This window comes from Platichthys flesus, chromosome 22 (assembly GCF_949316205.1).
Source record: "Platichthys flesus chromosome 22, fPlaFle2.1, whole genome shotgun sequence".
In the NCBI taxonomy this organism is placed as follows: Eukaryota; Metazoa; Chordata; class Actinopteri; order Pleuronectiformes; family Pleuronectidae; genus Platichthys; species Platichthys flesus.
Window position 1 is genome coordinate 7,388,976 of NC_084966.1, and position 18,184 is coordinate 7,407,159.

At 42.6% G+C, this 18,184-nt stretch overlaps 1 protein-coding gene across 7 annotated transcripts; it reads left to right on the top strand.

Moving 5' to 3' along the window:
* Positions 1-351: 351 nt before the first annotated feature.
* On the top strand, positions 352-17,944 carry bin1b (bridging integrator 1b). Of its 7 annotated transcripts, XM_062380270.1 has the most exons (19): positions 353-764; positions 7,948-8,028; positions 8,206-8,260; positions 8,358-8,452; positions 8,847-8,882; positions 9,436-9,531; positions 9,783-9,890; positions 10,237-10,329; positions 10,847-10,932; positions 11,032-11,107; positions 11,200-11,255; positions 12,065-12,109; positions 12,672-12,713; positions 13,105-13,264; positions 15,143-15,163; positions 15,423-15,716; positions 15,940-15,993; positions 16,105-16,206; positions 16,497-17,944. In XM_062380270.1, the coding sequence occupies exons 1-19, from the start codon at positions 684-686 to the stop codon at positions 16,596-16,598; spliced, it is 1,683 nt and encodes a 560-aa protein (XP_062236254.1). In that variant the 5' UTR covers positions 353-683; the 3' UTR covers positions 16,599-17,944. The 7 variants fall into 7 exon arrangements, with proteins under 7 accessions (XP_062236255.1, XP_062236254.1, XP_062236256.1 ...); XM_062380271.1 differs by lacking the exon at positions 12,065-12,109 and having other exon boundaries at positions 352-764; XM_062380272.1 differs by lacking the exon at positions 10,237-10,329 and having other exon boundaries at positions 356-764.
* Positions 17,945-18,184: the final 240 nt, after the last annotated feature.

Here is an 18,184-nt window from a genome sequence, read left to right on the forward strand (position 1 = left end):
GTGAGTGTGTCTCTTTTCTTTTCTTTCTGGTGGAGGTGTGGCCTTTGCTGACATCTACCGGCTTCTGTTCAAACAGCAGGACTCCGGTTCTTTATGTCTCCTCTTCTACATGTGCAGTTGATGAATGTGCGTCTCCTTTGGGTGCAGAGAACTGATTTAGCCCTCGTGTCTGACTGGAAACCTGCTCCGTGCGCAAAAAATAGATCCACGCGTAAAGACAGCAGCAACACACCAGTTGCATGTATGCAACAGTTGTGTGTCTAATAATACCAGCAACCTGCTGCGCCTTTAAGAGGATGACCGAGGAGGAAACCTAATATCCTATCTCTCCATATCTTAGCTCAAGTCTCCCATCAATTACCTGCAAGAGCCCGAGAACCGGACGATATCCACATCTGCCCCCTTTGCGCATTTCACCACCTGCTTTTTGTTTTTTTCTCTTCCTCTCTTCTTCCTCTTTTCCGTTTTGCGACACATAACCCGGATTAAATTACGCGTTGCACCTTTAAGAAGCTGTCGCCCGGATTAGAGTTACGCGCAGTGAGCCAAGTCGCCCCGCGGAGGGGTTTTACGCACCGTCCGCTATCCAGGGGAAGGCTCTCTCTCCTTCTGCGACACTTCACCTCCTCTCCGTCCTCCTCGCTGGTCCTGACAACTCGCCCCCGGGGGAGCCCTGAGCAAGCATGGCCGAGATGGGGAAAGGGGTCACCGCCGGGAAACTGGCCATCAACGTCCAGAAGAGGATCACCAGAGCGCAGGAGAAGGTGAGAGCGCCCAACTTTTCATTCAGCCGAGGCGCAGGCTCACGTAGCAGCAGGACATGGTGTCCTACTGCCACCGTGAAACTGGATCCTGCAACATTTTACCTTCCAACACCACCTCACTCAGCCTGTGGATATGGAGCCAATCAGGCAGCTGATTGGATAATAAGCTGTAACTAATTATTTTTGTATTGCTTGTCTGGAAGGTTTAGAGAATAAGACTCCACTGAGGGGTCAGCAACAAGCAACAGCATCTGAATTTACACCTGAATCCATTGAATTTGGCTCCTAAAGCATTTAAAAACTCTTAATTACAGATTAAAGTAATGTTCCAATCAAGTGGCCTAAAGCTAATCCCTTAATGTAATTTACAATGCCATTATTTTATTAATTAACGATTAATTTATTTTACAGTCATTTTGGAAATTCAATGGGACTGTTGCCCTTTGACAGTCCCATTGAATTGGGTAGTCTGTAAGGTTTAAGGGTTTTTAAAGATCCCCGTGTATTCCATACTATTTTCAACACTCAAAATCGAAGTTCTGTTTTCATATTGAGGGAACCTTTGCTTCCGTACCAAACACATTGCTCCAGATTGTAACTTTTCAGGAGTATCTCGAGGATTGAGTTGTGGGATTTTACAGTTCATTCAATGATTTGATCCATGCCTAAGCACATGGCCGAAGAGCCCTCGAGCAAGGCACTGAAGCTGCAACCAGCTGCAGGGCTGAGGTTTTCCACTAGTGGGGGGGCAAGCGGAAGTTGGTTGTATTATCATATATCAACATTTAAAGTTTTGCCTTCTAAGTTTCAAAAGCAATAGTAGATAAATACAGGTGGTAAAAAGAGGTTTTCACAGTAAAAGCCCTGAAGTGCAGACGAGAGAATATTTAAAGGAAGAAACAGAAACTTTTTTTTAAATCTTACAACTTCCAACAATACACAAGGAAGATGTCAAATCGATTAATGTGCATTTAAAGTTCCAAAAATGTAATCGTAAGCAGGTGAAAACTCCAGTCCGGGATCTGAATCTCTGTCGACATAGTGCCGAAAATAATCGACGTTCTTTGCAAACCAGCGAACCCCGGAGTAAAAAACTGAATGACGGCTCCCACAGGGGGAAGAGCTCTAAAAGTGACGGCGTGAAACCTGATCAACAATCTGTGTGCAGCTCTCTGTCTCCCTCCGAGTTATTATTGTCCTAATCACTCTTGTTGCTTAAGCCTGCTGAGGTTTTACCCTCTAATCACCTCAGTACGACAGTCAGCCAGTCAGTCAGAGAGAGTCCCACTTTCAACCAGGTATCTCGCTCGGCTCGTTTCACCGTGTTTCCAGTTTATAATCCAGAATGCGCTCGTGACTGGTGATGGATGGGCGAATCCAGGCTTTGGGTTTTGTTTAGGAGGACTGAGAGGTTTCTGCTTTATCGACCACAATCTTTCTCCTCAGTGTTTTATCTGGCTGCCGTTATCCAAATCCCTGGGATGTTGGGAGGTGCTCTGCGCTACATTAGCCTCTACGGCCTTAAAGAATCCATGCAGTCAGGTTTTGTCCCGTAAGAGGAATAGGTGGAATAGAAAATAGACGATAGCCAGGAGCATAGGGGGCCCCAGGCAATAGGAACCTGTGGGGCCATGCCTTCAACCTAACTGCCCCCCCCCCCCCCCTTTGCCCCAAGAGGGATATGATACCAAACCACGTCATTGCATCTTCACAAAATCCTTTACTATCAAGATAATGAGTTTAAGTTAAATCTCCCACCAAGACCCGAAACACATCATAAACCCACATTTCGAAGATGTAGTCTTCAACCGACCCTCTAAAGTTACACAGTTCCCGACATCCATCTGAACATTTCTGTTCTAAAAAGAAAGGTTTTGAGAAAGGAAGGGAAGCAAATAAATGGATTCTCATTTGCAAGATGTAGAAAAACGAGACCAGGAACAGAACACGAGTCCAGATGGGAAGTTTGGAAGGTGCTATCGGCCTTGTTTTGCATCCTACAGGGAATATTACAGGGGGGGTTATTCACCAGAGCTTTGCCAGGATGTGGATTAGCACTGGATGGTTGTACCCGAGCATGTGTCTTCCTAAGTGCCAAAGAAATCCTAGTTTCAGAGTTTAGACACTGTATAAAGTCCCTGTTGGCGCCGTAATGATAAAGCTGCACTGAAGCCATATATGTGGAAATTGGGGAGGTTATATAATGATATAAATTGAGTTTGGATTGTATGATTACACTCAGAGCGGTTTATTCTGATATTTTAGGCCAAATCTGATGCAAGAATCAGTTAAATTGAATCTGAAATTTACGCAGAAGTTATGTCAGTGTAAAGAGGAAGCAGATTCAATTCACACTAAGTTCAATTCATGAAAGAAATGTGAATTTTGCAACTTTTGGAAAAAATACCCCAAAAATAACAGATGTGGCTATTTATGTTTGTCAAGTTCTACGTGTGGAGTTTGGATTCATGACTTCAGTATTTCCTTTTTTTCCACTGTATCTAAAAACCTTGAAGGACCGTTCACAGAGTTCAAGGTCTCCTGTCCTCCATGGATATTCCCCCGGAGGAGTATGAATTTAAAACAAATAACCGATCAAGACAAGCTTGCAGGCGACACTGAGGCTTTCAGCTGAAGTGCTGGTAGCCGAGAGGAAGGTCAGGGTATCGTTTTCCCCTCTGAAGGCCGGCGGAGGTGGAGGAGGGGAGCGCCGGCTTCAGCTGTCTGTCTGCTGGCACGCCGCCCTCCAGGCGTCCGCTCGTCAAACTCACTCACTTTACGTCTTTTTTTACGCTCTTGTGTCTGTCGTGTTCGGAGAGTAAACGGGAAATTAACAAATTTGAGAAGCTTTACAAAGTAAATACTGTATGATCAAATATTAAGTTGTAAGCTTTTTGTTGAAAACAGCTGAAACATATGACGTGCTCGGAAAATTTCTCGGCAGAATTGAACTTTTTCCTAATAAATCAAACTTTAATCGTTGATTGCAGTCACGTACGGGTTGCAAAACAAGCAGCTTACAATCCACATGGACATATGACGAGAAGTGAAAATCATGAGTTATTATCTTGATATTTTAAAATATAGGATCTTAACACATATTTAGTCGCTTTTACCTCCATTTTTGGTCTCCACCACCTCCCTACTGGCTCTTTAGCTGCAGAGCTGCAGCGTTCAGGTGGTTATTGTTTCATTCCCTCCCCGACAACACCTGACACAGCACACTGTCATCGGATCTATTGCTTACAAATAAATAGTGCAGCTCTAAAGGTTCCCAACATGCAACAGTTGTGTGTCTGTGTGTGCGTGTATCCAGATCTCGGCTTTGTTAAACTGAAGAAATCCAAGCAGAGAGGTTTGTTAGTGAAGCGAGAAAACACCTCCAACAAATTCTCTCAGACTTGCCGGGAAATCTGAACTTTTCTGGAGCACTTTTCTAAAGTTTACACAACATTAACAAAACCGTTGTTAAAACCAGCTCCACCCTAAATTGCTACAACACTTGTTCAATCAATCTTGAAAAGGCATAAATATGATGTGATACAATTTTGATCGAGGAATCAGTGACTGGTCACAGTTTCATATTTCACTGTAAGTTATAATTTGATTCAGACCAGCTGACACAATAATCCTCAGCCTCCTCATGGGTGCCGCCGCGGTTGTCATAGTGATATCGTGTCAGCGCCTCGTGTCAGCTGTGCTGCAGGGCATGCTGGGAGAAGGTCCCTCGGAGGAATCCAGATGATGGTGACGGACGAGGAGGAGGAGGAGTAGGGCAGTGGTGCCCTTTAGAAAGCAGCCGGATATACCTGGTGTGGGAGGCAGGACCCTGTGACCCCCCCCTCCCCAAGCTCTTTCTCTGCTCACCCAACCTCAACCCCCCCGAAAACATCCAACCTGACCTCGCCTCCCTCACACTGGCATTTAGTGGAATGAACATATCTCAGCATAATTTGAGTGCAACTGCCTCATAAGTTCAACTTTAAATCCCCTCAAACTTCCCATTGCATGTCCGCTAAACATAACTTAAGTTTTCAAACACGAATGATCCAGAAAATTGGGTATGGACTATTTTCAGTATTGTCAAAAGCTCTTGAATCTCGTCTGCTGCGGAAATTTAACTCAGGGGCAGGGAGTTCAGTGAGCAGCTCCTTGTTTCTCAAAGGACACATGATAGAAAGTTAATAGAGAAGTTTGGTGTTATGTTCGGTTTGACAAAAATACAATTCAATAAATTATAAAAAAATTTTAGGCATAAGCCACCCTGTGTGATAATTGAACTCTTCTTCAAAGATTCTAGAATCCACACTCACACTTAATAAGAACAGATATTTATACAACTCTCCAAGATTAGTAACTGGAATCCAAAGTTATCAAACCTCGAAGTTGCCCTGTTGGCCTGAGCACCTGTCCTTCCCTCCCAGGACTCCCAGCATGCCTCGCTGCTGGGTGGGGCCCAGATATGTGTGTGTGTGTGTGTGTGTGTGTGTGGAGAGGGTGTAACCATCTATCTTTAGGCCCCCCCAGGCCCTCTCCTCATCACTGTTAATACCCCACAAACTTGCCGGGTGAGTGTGCTGCTATATTTTTGGGGCTTGAAATCTAACACCGACGGCTCCGACCTTCTGTGAACACACACAAACACACAGAGACACACACTCTACACTCCTTCATGTTCCATTGTACCTGAATTTAAAGTATAAATAACATTTGCCTCCCACACAAGGCTGCACCGTACATGTGACCTCTCCGGACTTTAGGGGGATCACCTGAGTGCACCGTGAAATATTTGAATACAATGAAGTGAAAGACACTGAGGGCTGCGGAGGATGGGTCAGCTGTGTCGTCCAGAAATAGATCTGGATTTTAATAGATGCAGCGTATTAGATCATCTCTAAAGGGGGTCAGTTTTTCAGTAAATTGTACGAATTTGGACACTTTTACTGACATTTATTTATCTCCAGGATGTAATTAATACGTCCGCAGAGTTTCAAAATAAAGATCCGGGCTTTCTTATCTCGGGTTTCAACATTTCTGAAATTTTACTTCCAACATATGTGCATTGGCTCTCAGATCACCACTGACAAGGTTTCAAACCTGGAAAACAAACCGACGCACTCTGAGACACTTGGCAAAACATTAAGCAAGGCGTCCAAACATTTTTTTAATCATGCAGAACCTTTTTTTTATTAGATTTGTATTTCCCACTTGTGGACCCAGTACAATAATTAATAGATATAATCAGTTGCATTTTTTATGTACACAAGGATGCTGCCTCTGTGAGAAAAGAATCGCAATCAGAAATACATTTGTGTATCGAGCTGCTGGAACCTAAACACCTGCAAGTGTTCGAATTCTTAAGCTTAAAACCTCTTAAACCTGGCTTTTATATTTTAGACATTATTTAATTGTGTCTTTGTTTAAAATTATATTCCGCTTTACCTGTGCGTTAATATTATTAGTATGTGTTTTATTTACTTTTATTTCGTGTACTTTATCATTGTTTTTATTCTTAATGCAGATTTTAAAATCTATTTTATCGCAGCGCTTTTATTCATTTTCTATTATTCTTGGTTCACGACCTGTATAAAAGGTGCCATAGGAATAAAGTTTGATTGATTGTTTGAGCGATACCTTCATTTGCATTAGCATTAATGCTTTTTGCACAAATGTGTAATCCCTTGTGGTGGAACGTAGCAAGTGCTTTCACTCTAAGTACTCTGCTTTGACGTATTTGCATTATTGAAAGTGAGCGATGAGGGAATTTCACTTGGGGGTAAGTCGATGTATTTTCTTGTGAGGGCTATAAACAGACTCTGGCAGCGAGGTGTGTGTGAGTGTGTGTGAGTGTGGGTGTTTGGGTGTATATGTGTGTTGGAGCAGTGGGGAAGTCCCCTCCGTCGTACTGATGGTGATTTGTGTATCCGTCACAGGATTAGCCTGGCAGGTGGTGGTGGTGCTGGTGGAGGCTCGTCCATGTGCTCGCAGTCAGCCGCCAGATTAGCCACCGGTGACCTTGTCTGACAGAGGACAACAAAAGCAACGTCTTGATTTTCCTCGCTTTCCGTAATCCCTCGTTCGGTCGACTGACGTGTGGCAGAGACACAGATAAAGTAAACTTAGATTTGATTAAACGTGGCCTAATCACAGACGTTCTGGATTGGTCCTGATTCAACCTCTCAGGACGCAGAGGGCCTCATGTGTGACCTATCACCACTCGCCTAATCAGAGCAAGCGGGTACACAAAACCTGTCTTGGCCCCTAGGGCCAATCGCAGAAGCTCGATAGTTGACAAGCTGAACCTCAGTTTCGCTCTGAACCTCTTCCTCTTTCTTTCACCCTCTTCCTTCCTCTTTCCCCTTCACTCGTCGGCTCCCTCTTCTTCGTCTCTAACGTCTTCAGGCTCCCCATTGACTTTCTGTTTGGTTCTCTAGAATCAGGTGAAAGCAGAACAGAGAATCAGGGCCAAGACAGAAATGAGTAAGAAAGCTGGTGCAGGAACTTACTGTCTGCCACAAGACTCAGGCAAACTGATAATCTCAAATAAATCCATAGCTGCTGTTTGGTCTGATGATGACATATTGATTTGCTGAAGTGGAACAATATCCTGTGTTTTATTTCAATTCAACACTGGTCACACTGGACTTTCAAATGGAGTATGATGGATATGTGTTATTTTATTTTCAGTTTTGACAACTCTTAATGAAACGACCGGCTGAAAACTGAAATCTAATTATTTGTTCCTTCTATTCTTTCTCTCCTACATTCTCCCTCCTCCCTTCCTTCTCTCCCACATTTCCTTCCTTCTTGCCTTCCTTCCTTTCACCTTACATTCTCCTCCCTTTCTTCATTCCGTCCTTCTCTCCTACGTTTTCCTCCCTTCCTTCCTTCCTTCTGCCCTTCCTCCCCTCTGCCCTTACATTTCCCTTTCGTCTGTGTCCTGTGCAGCCAGGAGTCTATTTCATGTTTAACATGTGCCAGTGACTTAAAAAAAGTTTCTTCAAAGTATTTCGTGGTAAAACTTTGACGGTTCTTCCCTGTCATACATGTCGGCTTCGACAGGCGTCCTGAAAATAGACCCCACGTACATGTTTCCACTTATAGATCCGAACAAAGAAGCACCGATACGCGGCAGAAAAGTGGATTCAAATCTTTTGTGCTTTGCTCTCGTCTCCCTGTGCAGGTCCTGCAGAAGCTCGGCAAAGCGGACGAGACCCGAGATGCTGCCTTCGAGGAGATGGTGGCCAACTTCAACAAGCAGATGGTGAGGAGCCATCGTCCACCTTTGCCAGTTCCACTTTTTAAAATCTTTAATTGAATATTTAGTAATTTAATGGAGGAAACATTGTTGATGTGCAAAAGTAGGATTTTTCCAAAACTTTATCCATCTCCTAAATGTATTCCATAACTCTCAAACTCCTTTTCATCTTTGTTATTTTAGGTAGAAGGCTCCAAACTGCAGAGAGACCTGAAAACCTATGTGTCAGCAGTTAAAAGTAAGCTCGTCTGGGATCTTATATCAGATCGTTCAACGCACCCAGAGCAGATGTGGTAAACGTTGTGTGTTATTGTGTGTCTGTGTGTGTTTTTCAGCTCTGCACGATGCGTCACGGCGGCTGCAGGACTGTCTGGCCGACATGTACGAGCCCGACTGGTTTGGCAAAGAGGAGATGGACGCGCTGGCAGAGGTGAGACCGGGGAAACTGATTTGTGATGCGTACAGTTGCCAATGGAGAAATTCCCCATTTCCCTTTCCTCGTAATCTCGAACACCTCTGCTTCCACCTCAGCTCAAAATCTCCAGCGGCAAGGTTTCCTCAACTTGTCTTGTTGTTATACTTCTGGAAATTGTTGTAATGATACACAAAAGTTTCTTTCTTATTAAATAACGATCATTTAAATCCCATTTTCTCCCCCTTATTCATCAGATAAAACAGCCTGGAAAAATTAAAAACGTTCCACGTTCTGCTACTGCTTTGTACGGAGAGAGGGATGTCTCACTCTCCGGTGTCTTTCCCTTCCTTTTTTTTTCTTCTTCTCTTTCTTTCTCCTAACTGCATGCGTCTCTCCTTCCATCCTGAAGGAGATGATAGAGAAGGAGATGGACAATAACTTGGAGGTAAAACGCAGGAAGCCTCCAGTGTGTCCCACGGATGAGGGTTCATTATTCATAGAGGGTTTCGGTTATTCAGACTATTGAAGGTGCAAATGAAAGTGAATGAGACTGCAGCTGTCAGAGAGAGAGAGACAGAGACAGAGAGCATGAAGAGAAGTTATTCTGGTGGGTATTGTTTCCATTGTGCCCTCGCGTGGGAGACACTGGTGCAGCAGATCTGCAGTAGAGGAAGTTCGGTTTGGTTGTAGAGCAGACTGTCATCTTCTTTATAGAAACTGTTATAGATAGAACATAAAGCTGTGGTCCTTTTCACAAGACGGGGCTGCAAACATGACTGCGCATCATACTTATAAATAAGAGTTACATTTAAATGAAGTTGCTATTTATTTGACTTCAAAATAAAGCATTTTATCTTGAAATGGCACCAAAATATTAAGATTGAGCACTAAAATAGGTCCGGCAGTGTGAAAACGCATTATACAGATATGTGTGATTGTTTTTTAGTTTTCTTTTGTGTGTTATATTCTAAATTGTGTTGTTGCATCGTGTGTTTCAGGACACAGACACGCTGTGGTTGGACTACCACCAGAGCATCACGGACAAATCTGTGACCTCCATGGACACGTACCTGACTCAGTTTCCTGATATTAAGGTGCCTGGGTCTCAAGTTTAAGTTTTACCGTCAAAGTTTCCGAATTCTGTTGTCACCTCGGCATCTTTTTGGGGTTGTCTTGCATCTTAAGTCATTTTGAGTCTGTTTGGAATCAATTTTAGTCTTTTAATTGCCTTTTTTTCTTAATCCACCTCTTCAAATGTGCAAATGTGGTAGAAACTCAATCATCTAATGTAGAGCTTTAGTTTGAAGGGTTGTGATCATCTCACCGTGAACATTCTGACCCGCAGGCTCGTATAGCAAAGCGCGACAGGAAGATGGTGGACTTCGACAGCGCCAGGCATCACTTCGCCTCCTTACAGAAAGGGAAGAAGAAGGACGAGGCCAAGATCGCCAAGGTAGCCACGAGTTAGTGCGAGTGTGTGCGTGTGTCCATATTTGTGCAATCCAATAAGCTGTTTGTGTGTGTGTGGTGCTTGTTCTGAAGTTTGAAGGAATAACTTTTTGATATTAAGGTGGTATTAACTATTACTGAAGCATAAACAGTTCATACCACCTTAAACCAGTGCTGTTTAACACATGTCTCTATCGATTAAAAGTGCCCCATGCTAAATGCTGATTAACCTTTTTGTCGCGTTTGTCTTGAATTGTTCTCGTTTGCTTTTTTTCTCTCTCCCCTCTGTTCTGCCACATCTGCCTCTTCTTTTCCCTCCTCCCTCCCTCGTGCATGGTGTGTGTGGTTAGCAAGCAGCCCTGTTGGAGATGGCGGCTCCCAGCTGGGCTCAGGGTTTGATATCAGCCCACCAGGTGGCTCAGACTAACCTCTCCTTCAACCAGGTGAAACTCTGGTTCATCACTGACCTCCCACCTTCCCCCCTCTCCCCAAAACGGTCAGGCCGGTTCCTCCTCAGGCTGGCTGCACGTGATCAGCGCTGGGGGCGGCGGTAGAGTCATAGGGGAACCATTCTTTTTCTTTTGGGATCGGGAGAAATCTCATTTACTAACCCCTAAAGATCAATTTTAAATGCTTATTTTTACACTTACTATTTATACTTTTAGGTCAAAGTGCTGATCACGTGTACAGGGCCTCACTATAATTTGACTCCCGATCAAAACTACAGTTTCCATCCTTTTTTCGTAGCTCCCCATTTGTATTTGCCAGAAACACCCTCATTATTTGCTTTTCACCCCTGTCATTTGAATGCCTCGCGGCATTCACGTGTCTGTAGTTATTAAACCCTGTGTGTGTGTTTGACTGCGCGTGCACGTGTGCTCATGGAAAACTTTCTTTCTCAAACATTTTGTGTTGACGGGCACATATTTGAATTAAATGTGTGTGTGTGTGCGTGCGCAGGCGGAGGAAGACCTGGGTCGAGCCCAGAAGATTTTTGAGGAGCTGAACGTGGAGTTACAAGACGAGCTTCCTGCACTATGGGACAGGTCGGACGCTCTTTATCATTATCCTGCAAAAAAAGTCTGTTGTTTCCACTTGGTCCAAAATATTTAAATGTGTGTGTTTGTTTGTGTGTGTGTGGGCAGTCGTGTTGGCGTCTATGTTAACACATTCCAGGGCCTGGCAGGTCATCAGGAGAAGTTCCACAAAGATATGAGCAAGGTGAGTAAACCCGCCCACATGTGACTGATCCAACTGATGTATTGATCAATCGATCGATCAGTAACATTTGATCATTTCTCTCCTCTCCTCAGCTCAGCCAAAACCTGAACGACATCATGACCAAACTGGAGGAGCAGCGGCAGCTCAAGTGAGTGAACGTATTTGTTGAATCCATGGACGTGTTATAAGGAAAACAGGCCACTGTTCTCAGACAGTGGTCAATGTGCCATTATGCTTTGTGTTGCATCCGTTTGTGGTCGTTAAGCATGTTTTTGTGGGTCTTTTTCATTGTTGTGGTCATTCATGGCTGGTTTGGAATCAGTTTGAGTCTCTGTCATGTCTTTCTGATGCTGTTGGGCATCTTTACGTGGTTGTTTTGCATCTTTTTATATATTGAGTCTCTGTGGGGTAATTTTTGAGGTTGTTATGCACGATTATAGTTATTTTGTGTCCTGTTGGCGTCATTTTGTTTGGATTTCTTCATCTTCTTGTGGATATTTTGCATCTTTTTTGATATTTTAAGTCTCTGCTGGGCCATCTGTGTGTCTTAAGGGCCATTTTGTGGTTGTTATGCACGTTTGTAGTGATTGACTCTATTTGGTTTTATTTTGTTAGGATTTTGAATCTGTGGATGTTTTTCATCCTTTTCGTCATTTTGTGTCTCTTTGGTGTTCCTTGTGTTCTTTTTGCTTGTACCTGTCTCTGTAGTGAGTTTGTGTTTCTCTGCAGCCGTTTCTTTTTGTGTGCTTCTTTGTGGTTGCTCTCTGTAGCACTGATGACCCCCTTATAAATAAACGTCACAGAAAAACTCTAAGTTTCAAGCTCGGCTTCGGGCTCCTGGGCCTGAACCCCAGTAGGCCTGTGCAATAACCCTTCCATGGTTACAACACTTTGGTTTAAATACACACCGACAAAAAAACACATGAGTGATGCCCATAAAACTGCCTCCTACTGCAGAAAAGATGGTACTGCAGCAGCAAAGACAGAAGATGGTGCAAAGAGGTAAAACCCGCTGCACGCTGATCCTCATTTCGTCCACGTTGGTTGTGCATGCAGCTTCTCGTGCAACACTGCTTCATTTCTAGCTTATTGTTTGGTTTGTGGCTTAAACTACAGGCTCATCAATAAACTAACCAGAGGTCCAAGAGTAGAATCCAACCTTCAAAGGACATGCAGTGATATTTACGTTTTCTTAAATTATCATAAAAAAAAAAACAACAGCTTGGTGTATTGTGACTTTTTTTCCCCTTATAGCTTGTTGTGATGTTCTCTGAGTGTGCAGATTTCTGGATCTGATCCGGGATTCAAACCTTTAACTTGTTTTGCTTTGTCTAACTTCTGTGTTGAAGCGACTCATCCTGTTTGGTTTGACACTTTTACATTGTTGATCACATTCTGCATGTGGATGGTGTCAGGTGCACGTATCGCTCCGGGTATCTGAGTGTGAGGTCGATCAGGTGTTGTCTGTTGAGATACAACAGATGCTCTTTAATCTCTTATAACCTTCATATTCTCTTTCTCCCTCCTCTGGCTCCTTCCCTCTCTACTTCTTTTCCTCTCTCAGTGAGGAAGCCGACATCAGTGAATCGGCCAGTTCAGCACCAAAGGTAAAAAAGGAGACACACTGACCATGTCCACTTGATTTAGACTTTACATGCAATGCGAATCCATCAATCTAATGTAAATGCAGATAAAAAAAACAAAGCACCAGTCCTGTAATCATTCAGATTTCAATTACTGAAAGGCAAGATTCTACTTCTTATAATAATAATAATAAATCTAAATAAAATACAACGGAGAAAAAAGTCATGATTCATTTTAAAGAAAAGACTTTAAAGAAAGGATACACTGTGGTTGTGAATAAAAACTATAAACTTCCTGTTGATGTATGAGGTTTCAAGAAAAAAGTCCTCATGGATCATGCCGTGTGTACTAACCTAATTGTCTGTCACTACTCGGCATGTGTGCACGTGTGTGGTTTTGATTTAACCCCACCTGGCGAGGCAAAGGCTCGGCCCTCCTCCCAGTCGGCCCCCACCCAGGCCGTCGCCGTCTCCGGAGCCGGGCCAGCAGCAGGTCAGCCTGTTTGACGACGAGACCTCGGTGCCTGACTCTAACACCGACTCCGCCACATCGACGACGACAACAACACAGCAGGTCAGACTGACCGACCACCTCCTACGTCTTAGTCCTTCTTTAAAACCAGTCTATAATTTGTACGTAACTGCGTCCACAGAGGGACAGGACTTATCTTTGTTGGGCAATGATTTTATTTTAGTTGTAAGCATTTGTAGAAAATATGGTTAGTTTGGAGGTCAGTGACAATAACTCAAATGAGTCGGTGCATTATTGCATCACAGTATCTAATTTCAATAAAAGCCATTATGAACTTTTACGTTTAGGTTCATTCTACTACTCTACACTTTAAAATAAATTCTATATTTCATTGAAAAATTATTTGATTTTTTTAATTTGATTACTTTTATAAAACGTTTTACTTGATATTGCATCTACTACTCTATTCCATCCTACAATTCATTTGAATGTCCACCACTTCAATGTCTTTACTTCAACAATATGATAGTAATGTGCAGCCTAAATATTATTTGAAGTCCAAGTGTGTGTTTGCAGGGTTCAGGTCAATCCAAGCTCTGTGTCATACACAACACAAGTGCTGTATTTATATTTATGTGTTTGAAATGCAAAGCATAAGATAATATACTGTTACTTGAAAATATAGCAGCACCTTTAAAGCTGGCATTTATACACCTCCTCATAAATGTATCTGGGAAACACACCTGGGTTAATGAGGATGAAGAATTAAACATTTCCTTAGGACACTTGACTTCTGTGAACGTGTCCGTTCACATTGAAAGGTAATTTAATCATCGCAGTTAACCCTCCTCACCTTGTGTGTGTGTGTGTGTGTGTGTGTGGGAAGCAGGGCGAGCCCTGGTCAGGGGTCAGCCTGCTGGACTGGGATGTGGAGGTTTTACAGCCCGTCCCATCTCCAGCTTCCAAGGTGGGTGTGCTTTGATGAGGATGACATTTCCATCACTGAGGCGTCAGAGACTGTGTTTACACCCAGTTTAATAGGAGCTCCAGTGCAGCAGCTTCGGCTAAAGGATACTTTGTCATGTTCACACTTTACTGTGACGTTGATCAAAACCAACGTGTTTTTAATTTGACTATTTTCAGGTGAAAAAACATTAGTAAAACTCCAAATATATACAAAATGCTGCAGACTGTTTATGAAGATGTTATCACGTCTCTCTCATAGTGCAAATAATTAAATGTTAGACTGCATGTAAATGTAGTCTACGTCATCTGGGGCTCAGAAAAGATTGGTGTGTGTGAGTGTGTGTGTGAAAGTGAATCAAATCCTGTTATTCTAACTTGAACAAATCCACTGCATGGTTTTCTTTGTGCATGCCCAGCCTCAATCTGCACATTTGCTTTGCTTGATACTGATTTATTGATGATATAACAGCTCTCAATAATAAACTTTAATTAAATCTGAATACAAATTTAGTTGAGAGTAAATGTATTTGTTGTTCATAGCACATTTGGGGCTTGCCCACACCTGGGAATAACAATAATACTTATTGTAATAAAAAACGTTGTCACACTGTGCTACAAAAATAAGAGGCACACAAGTTATAATTCATGAAAAATGGATTAATTTTAAAAAAAAAAATGTGTTGCAGAAACCTAAACACGACCTCCCAATTCAATAATAAATACTAGAATTGGGTAAAACCAGGTAATGGTGTCTGATATAAGTGTTTTATTCTTTGATTTAAAGGTAGCTACTGACTTGGCTGCAGTTTTTCCTCGCGCTGGGTGTTCCAGTGTGAGGATAAAAGATCTGCATCTCTTATCTATTATTTTCTGTAAAAGATTGATATTACAGAAAAACAAGTGTGTTCCTCCGATGATGCTTGTTTGCCAAAATAAGTCGGGAAAGTTTATGATGAAAACCTTATGCACACTTTCGTCTTACAAGTTGTCTTGTCTCTTACTGCCGCACGGAAGGCGCCCTCATGGGACTCATGGGTAAGGACGGGTTCAGAGCACAAAACCACAACTACTCTTCTCGCTATTTTTTTTCCTATACTTATAGACTAAGAAATAAACTGCATTATTCCTTCCTCTGCTTTTCCAACCACAACCCTGGTTGTCAACCTTTCCCAACTCAATGCTCCTCTTCCACCTTCCCTCTACTGTACAATGCGTCCTCCTCCCATCCACCTTCCTACCATTCCACTCGCTTCCAAACCCACCACAATGCCCCAACAACCAATGACCTCCATAGCAGGAACAGCACACGGCAGAGCCGGAACAGCCCGCGGCAGAGCAGGAACAGCCCAGTGTAAAGCAGGAACCCCAGCCCGATGACGACCAGTACCCAGCAGAGGCCCAAGGTGGCTGGGATCACAACGAACCCGCCCCCCAGAGCTACACTCAGCCCAGTTGGGGCGACGCAGAGGCGGCCCAGGAAAGCTGGAACGCCGACCAAGGCTCTGCAGCTCAGCCGTACACAGAGCCCAATTGGGATGACGACGGCGCCAATGTGGGACAGGGAGGCTGGGGCGATGCAGGGGATCAGGTAGAGTTGGGTGGATAAGGAGGCAGGTGGGACCTCAGAGGGGTTTGCAACAAACGAGAAGTCGAGAATCCCTCTAACTCTGGTGAAAGTCAGAAAAAACTCTTTCTCTGTTTTTTCCCCCCATCTTTGAGTGGAATACCCCAGATTCCCTGTCGGCCACAATCCCAATTTCCCTGACTTCCTTAACAATATACCTGGGTTCTGCTTATTTTTTCGGATGCAGGTTGCTGTGACCAATGGCTCTGACGGCGAACTCCCTCCAGGATTTATCTACAAGGTGAAAATCCACCACCAACATACTCCTACTTGTGAAACTACTTACTATTGGGTTTATACAGCAGGGTCCATTTATGATCATAACCTTTACTTTGGCTTTATGTCTCGCAAGGTAAAAGCGATACATGACTACGACGCTACCGACGGAGATGAGCTGGAGCTGAAGATGGGAGATATTGTGCTTGTTATGGGCTTTGACAACCCAGACGAACAGGTCAGTGGCGTCCAAGATAAACCTATCCATCGGTATTCGCCTCCTCCTCTGTAATAACTTTCTATTTATTTAAAATTCACTTTTTTAAAGCCGTCAATGTTTCAATTTGTGAAAAACACCATCTCCTTTCTTTTATTGTTTTATTTTGATGAGGGTAAACGAGTTAACATTTTAATAGCGTGATAATGAGGATTACTAATTGGAAAATTACTGCACAAGGAAATGTACCGTACACTTTTCATGTTAGAAAGTTCTAAATGCAGACCTGTGACTCATTTGTCTCTCTGCAGGACGATGGCTGGCTCATGGGCGTGAAGGAGTCTAAGTGGTTGCAGGAGAAAGATGCTTCCGCCAAAGGTGTTTTCCCTGAAAACTTTACCCAGAAGTTTTGAGGCTCGTGACACCTAAAAGATGCCCAATCTTTGCCCCAAACTCTTCAGATAGGATATCAAATCAAATCGCAATTAAATGTTTATCTATGGAGCAAATAATATTGGCATGGCGTGGTGAGAAAGGACGTCTCGATGGCTTTGACACCAAATGATTTGTTTGTGACGCTGAAAACAATGTGTGTGTTCTCGTCTGTGGAATCATCACAGATTTCTGGAGCACATTTTATGCAAGGCAAATAAAACACATGTCAAAGTAAAGGTATAATAGAGACAAAGTGTTTTTTTTGGTATAGCCTTATGATGCAGAGCTATCTGAAATGTTTGAGATGTCAAATTATGCAACCGAAAACAAACGTGTTAGTCTTTTATTCTTATTCTTAAATTATTTATATGTTGCTGAACTCAAAGGAAACACAAAAACAGTGTTAGCAATATCCCAAAAATATTAAATAGGGACAAAGTCGTGGCTTTTCTGTATGAATGTCAAAGTATTTATGTTGTGTATTGTCAAAAGCTTTTCAATAGTAATATCTCAAGAGCATTTCAAAGTTCCTTGCATGAAGCACTTGATCCTGTCGTCATTTTCTTCATGAGACAACAAACCCTGGGACACCAGCTGGGGTCGCAATATGAAATATGGTTGTGATTGTCAGAAAGTGCGATGTCCCAGACTAGAGCCCTGGAGAACACCACAGATTGAACACAGTATCTGTGCAGGGGTATCTGCCTTGTATTCTGAAAATCCATTCGTTTCGTGTGCTTGTCAAAGGGAACAGTGGTTTTTCATTTATGTTATCGGCCATTTTGAGGACATTACTTGGCGTGTGGCTTAAACTTTTCTAATGCACATTTGGTTTTATTTAGATTTTTTGGAATGATATTTTCATTGAGGCGTAAAATGCAAATCCTTCTCCTCAAACTCAGCCCTGGATTTTTTTTTTCCTTCATCTTCAGTTAATTTATGACTGTTTACCACTGATTTAGACAGAGGACTCTGAGATATATCATCCAACTCTTTATTTTAAATGTATTTCATATGAACCTCTGTGATCTCTTGGACAGGACTATACAGTATGTCTGTTCCAGTAGTCTTTACCATACCGTGAGTCCATGGCTGCAATGTCCACAGTCATAACAAGGCTTTACCATAAAAATATAAACCTTTATTTAGTTAAGAAAATGACGAGACTGTCATCCAGAGTAATTTCAACTAAATACTGTGCGGAAACCAAAGTTAAACCCATGAAAACAATTATTTTTACATGATGTGGTTTTAATGAACATGTGGTAACTATGGCACCATCTGCTGGATCAAGTCGGTTATTAAAGACTAATGAAGTAACATGTGCCATGTGAATTTGTGATCTCATTTTTACTTTATTCTTATTCCACTGAAAAAACGACTACTGATCCTTGTTGGTGGAATAAAGTTTTATATTTGTACTCGTATTTAACCATAATTATAAAAGCTGTATTACATAAATTATGTGAAAATATACCACATTTATATTCATTGCATCGTATGAACTTGTCATGAAAATAGAGGGAAGTTAATCATACCTTTTCAAAGTAAAAGCTCTGTTATA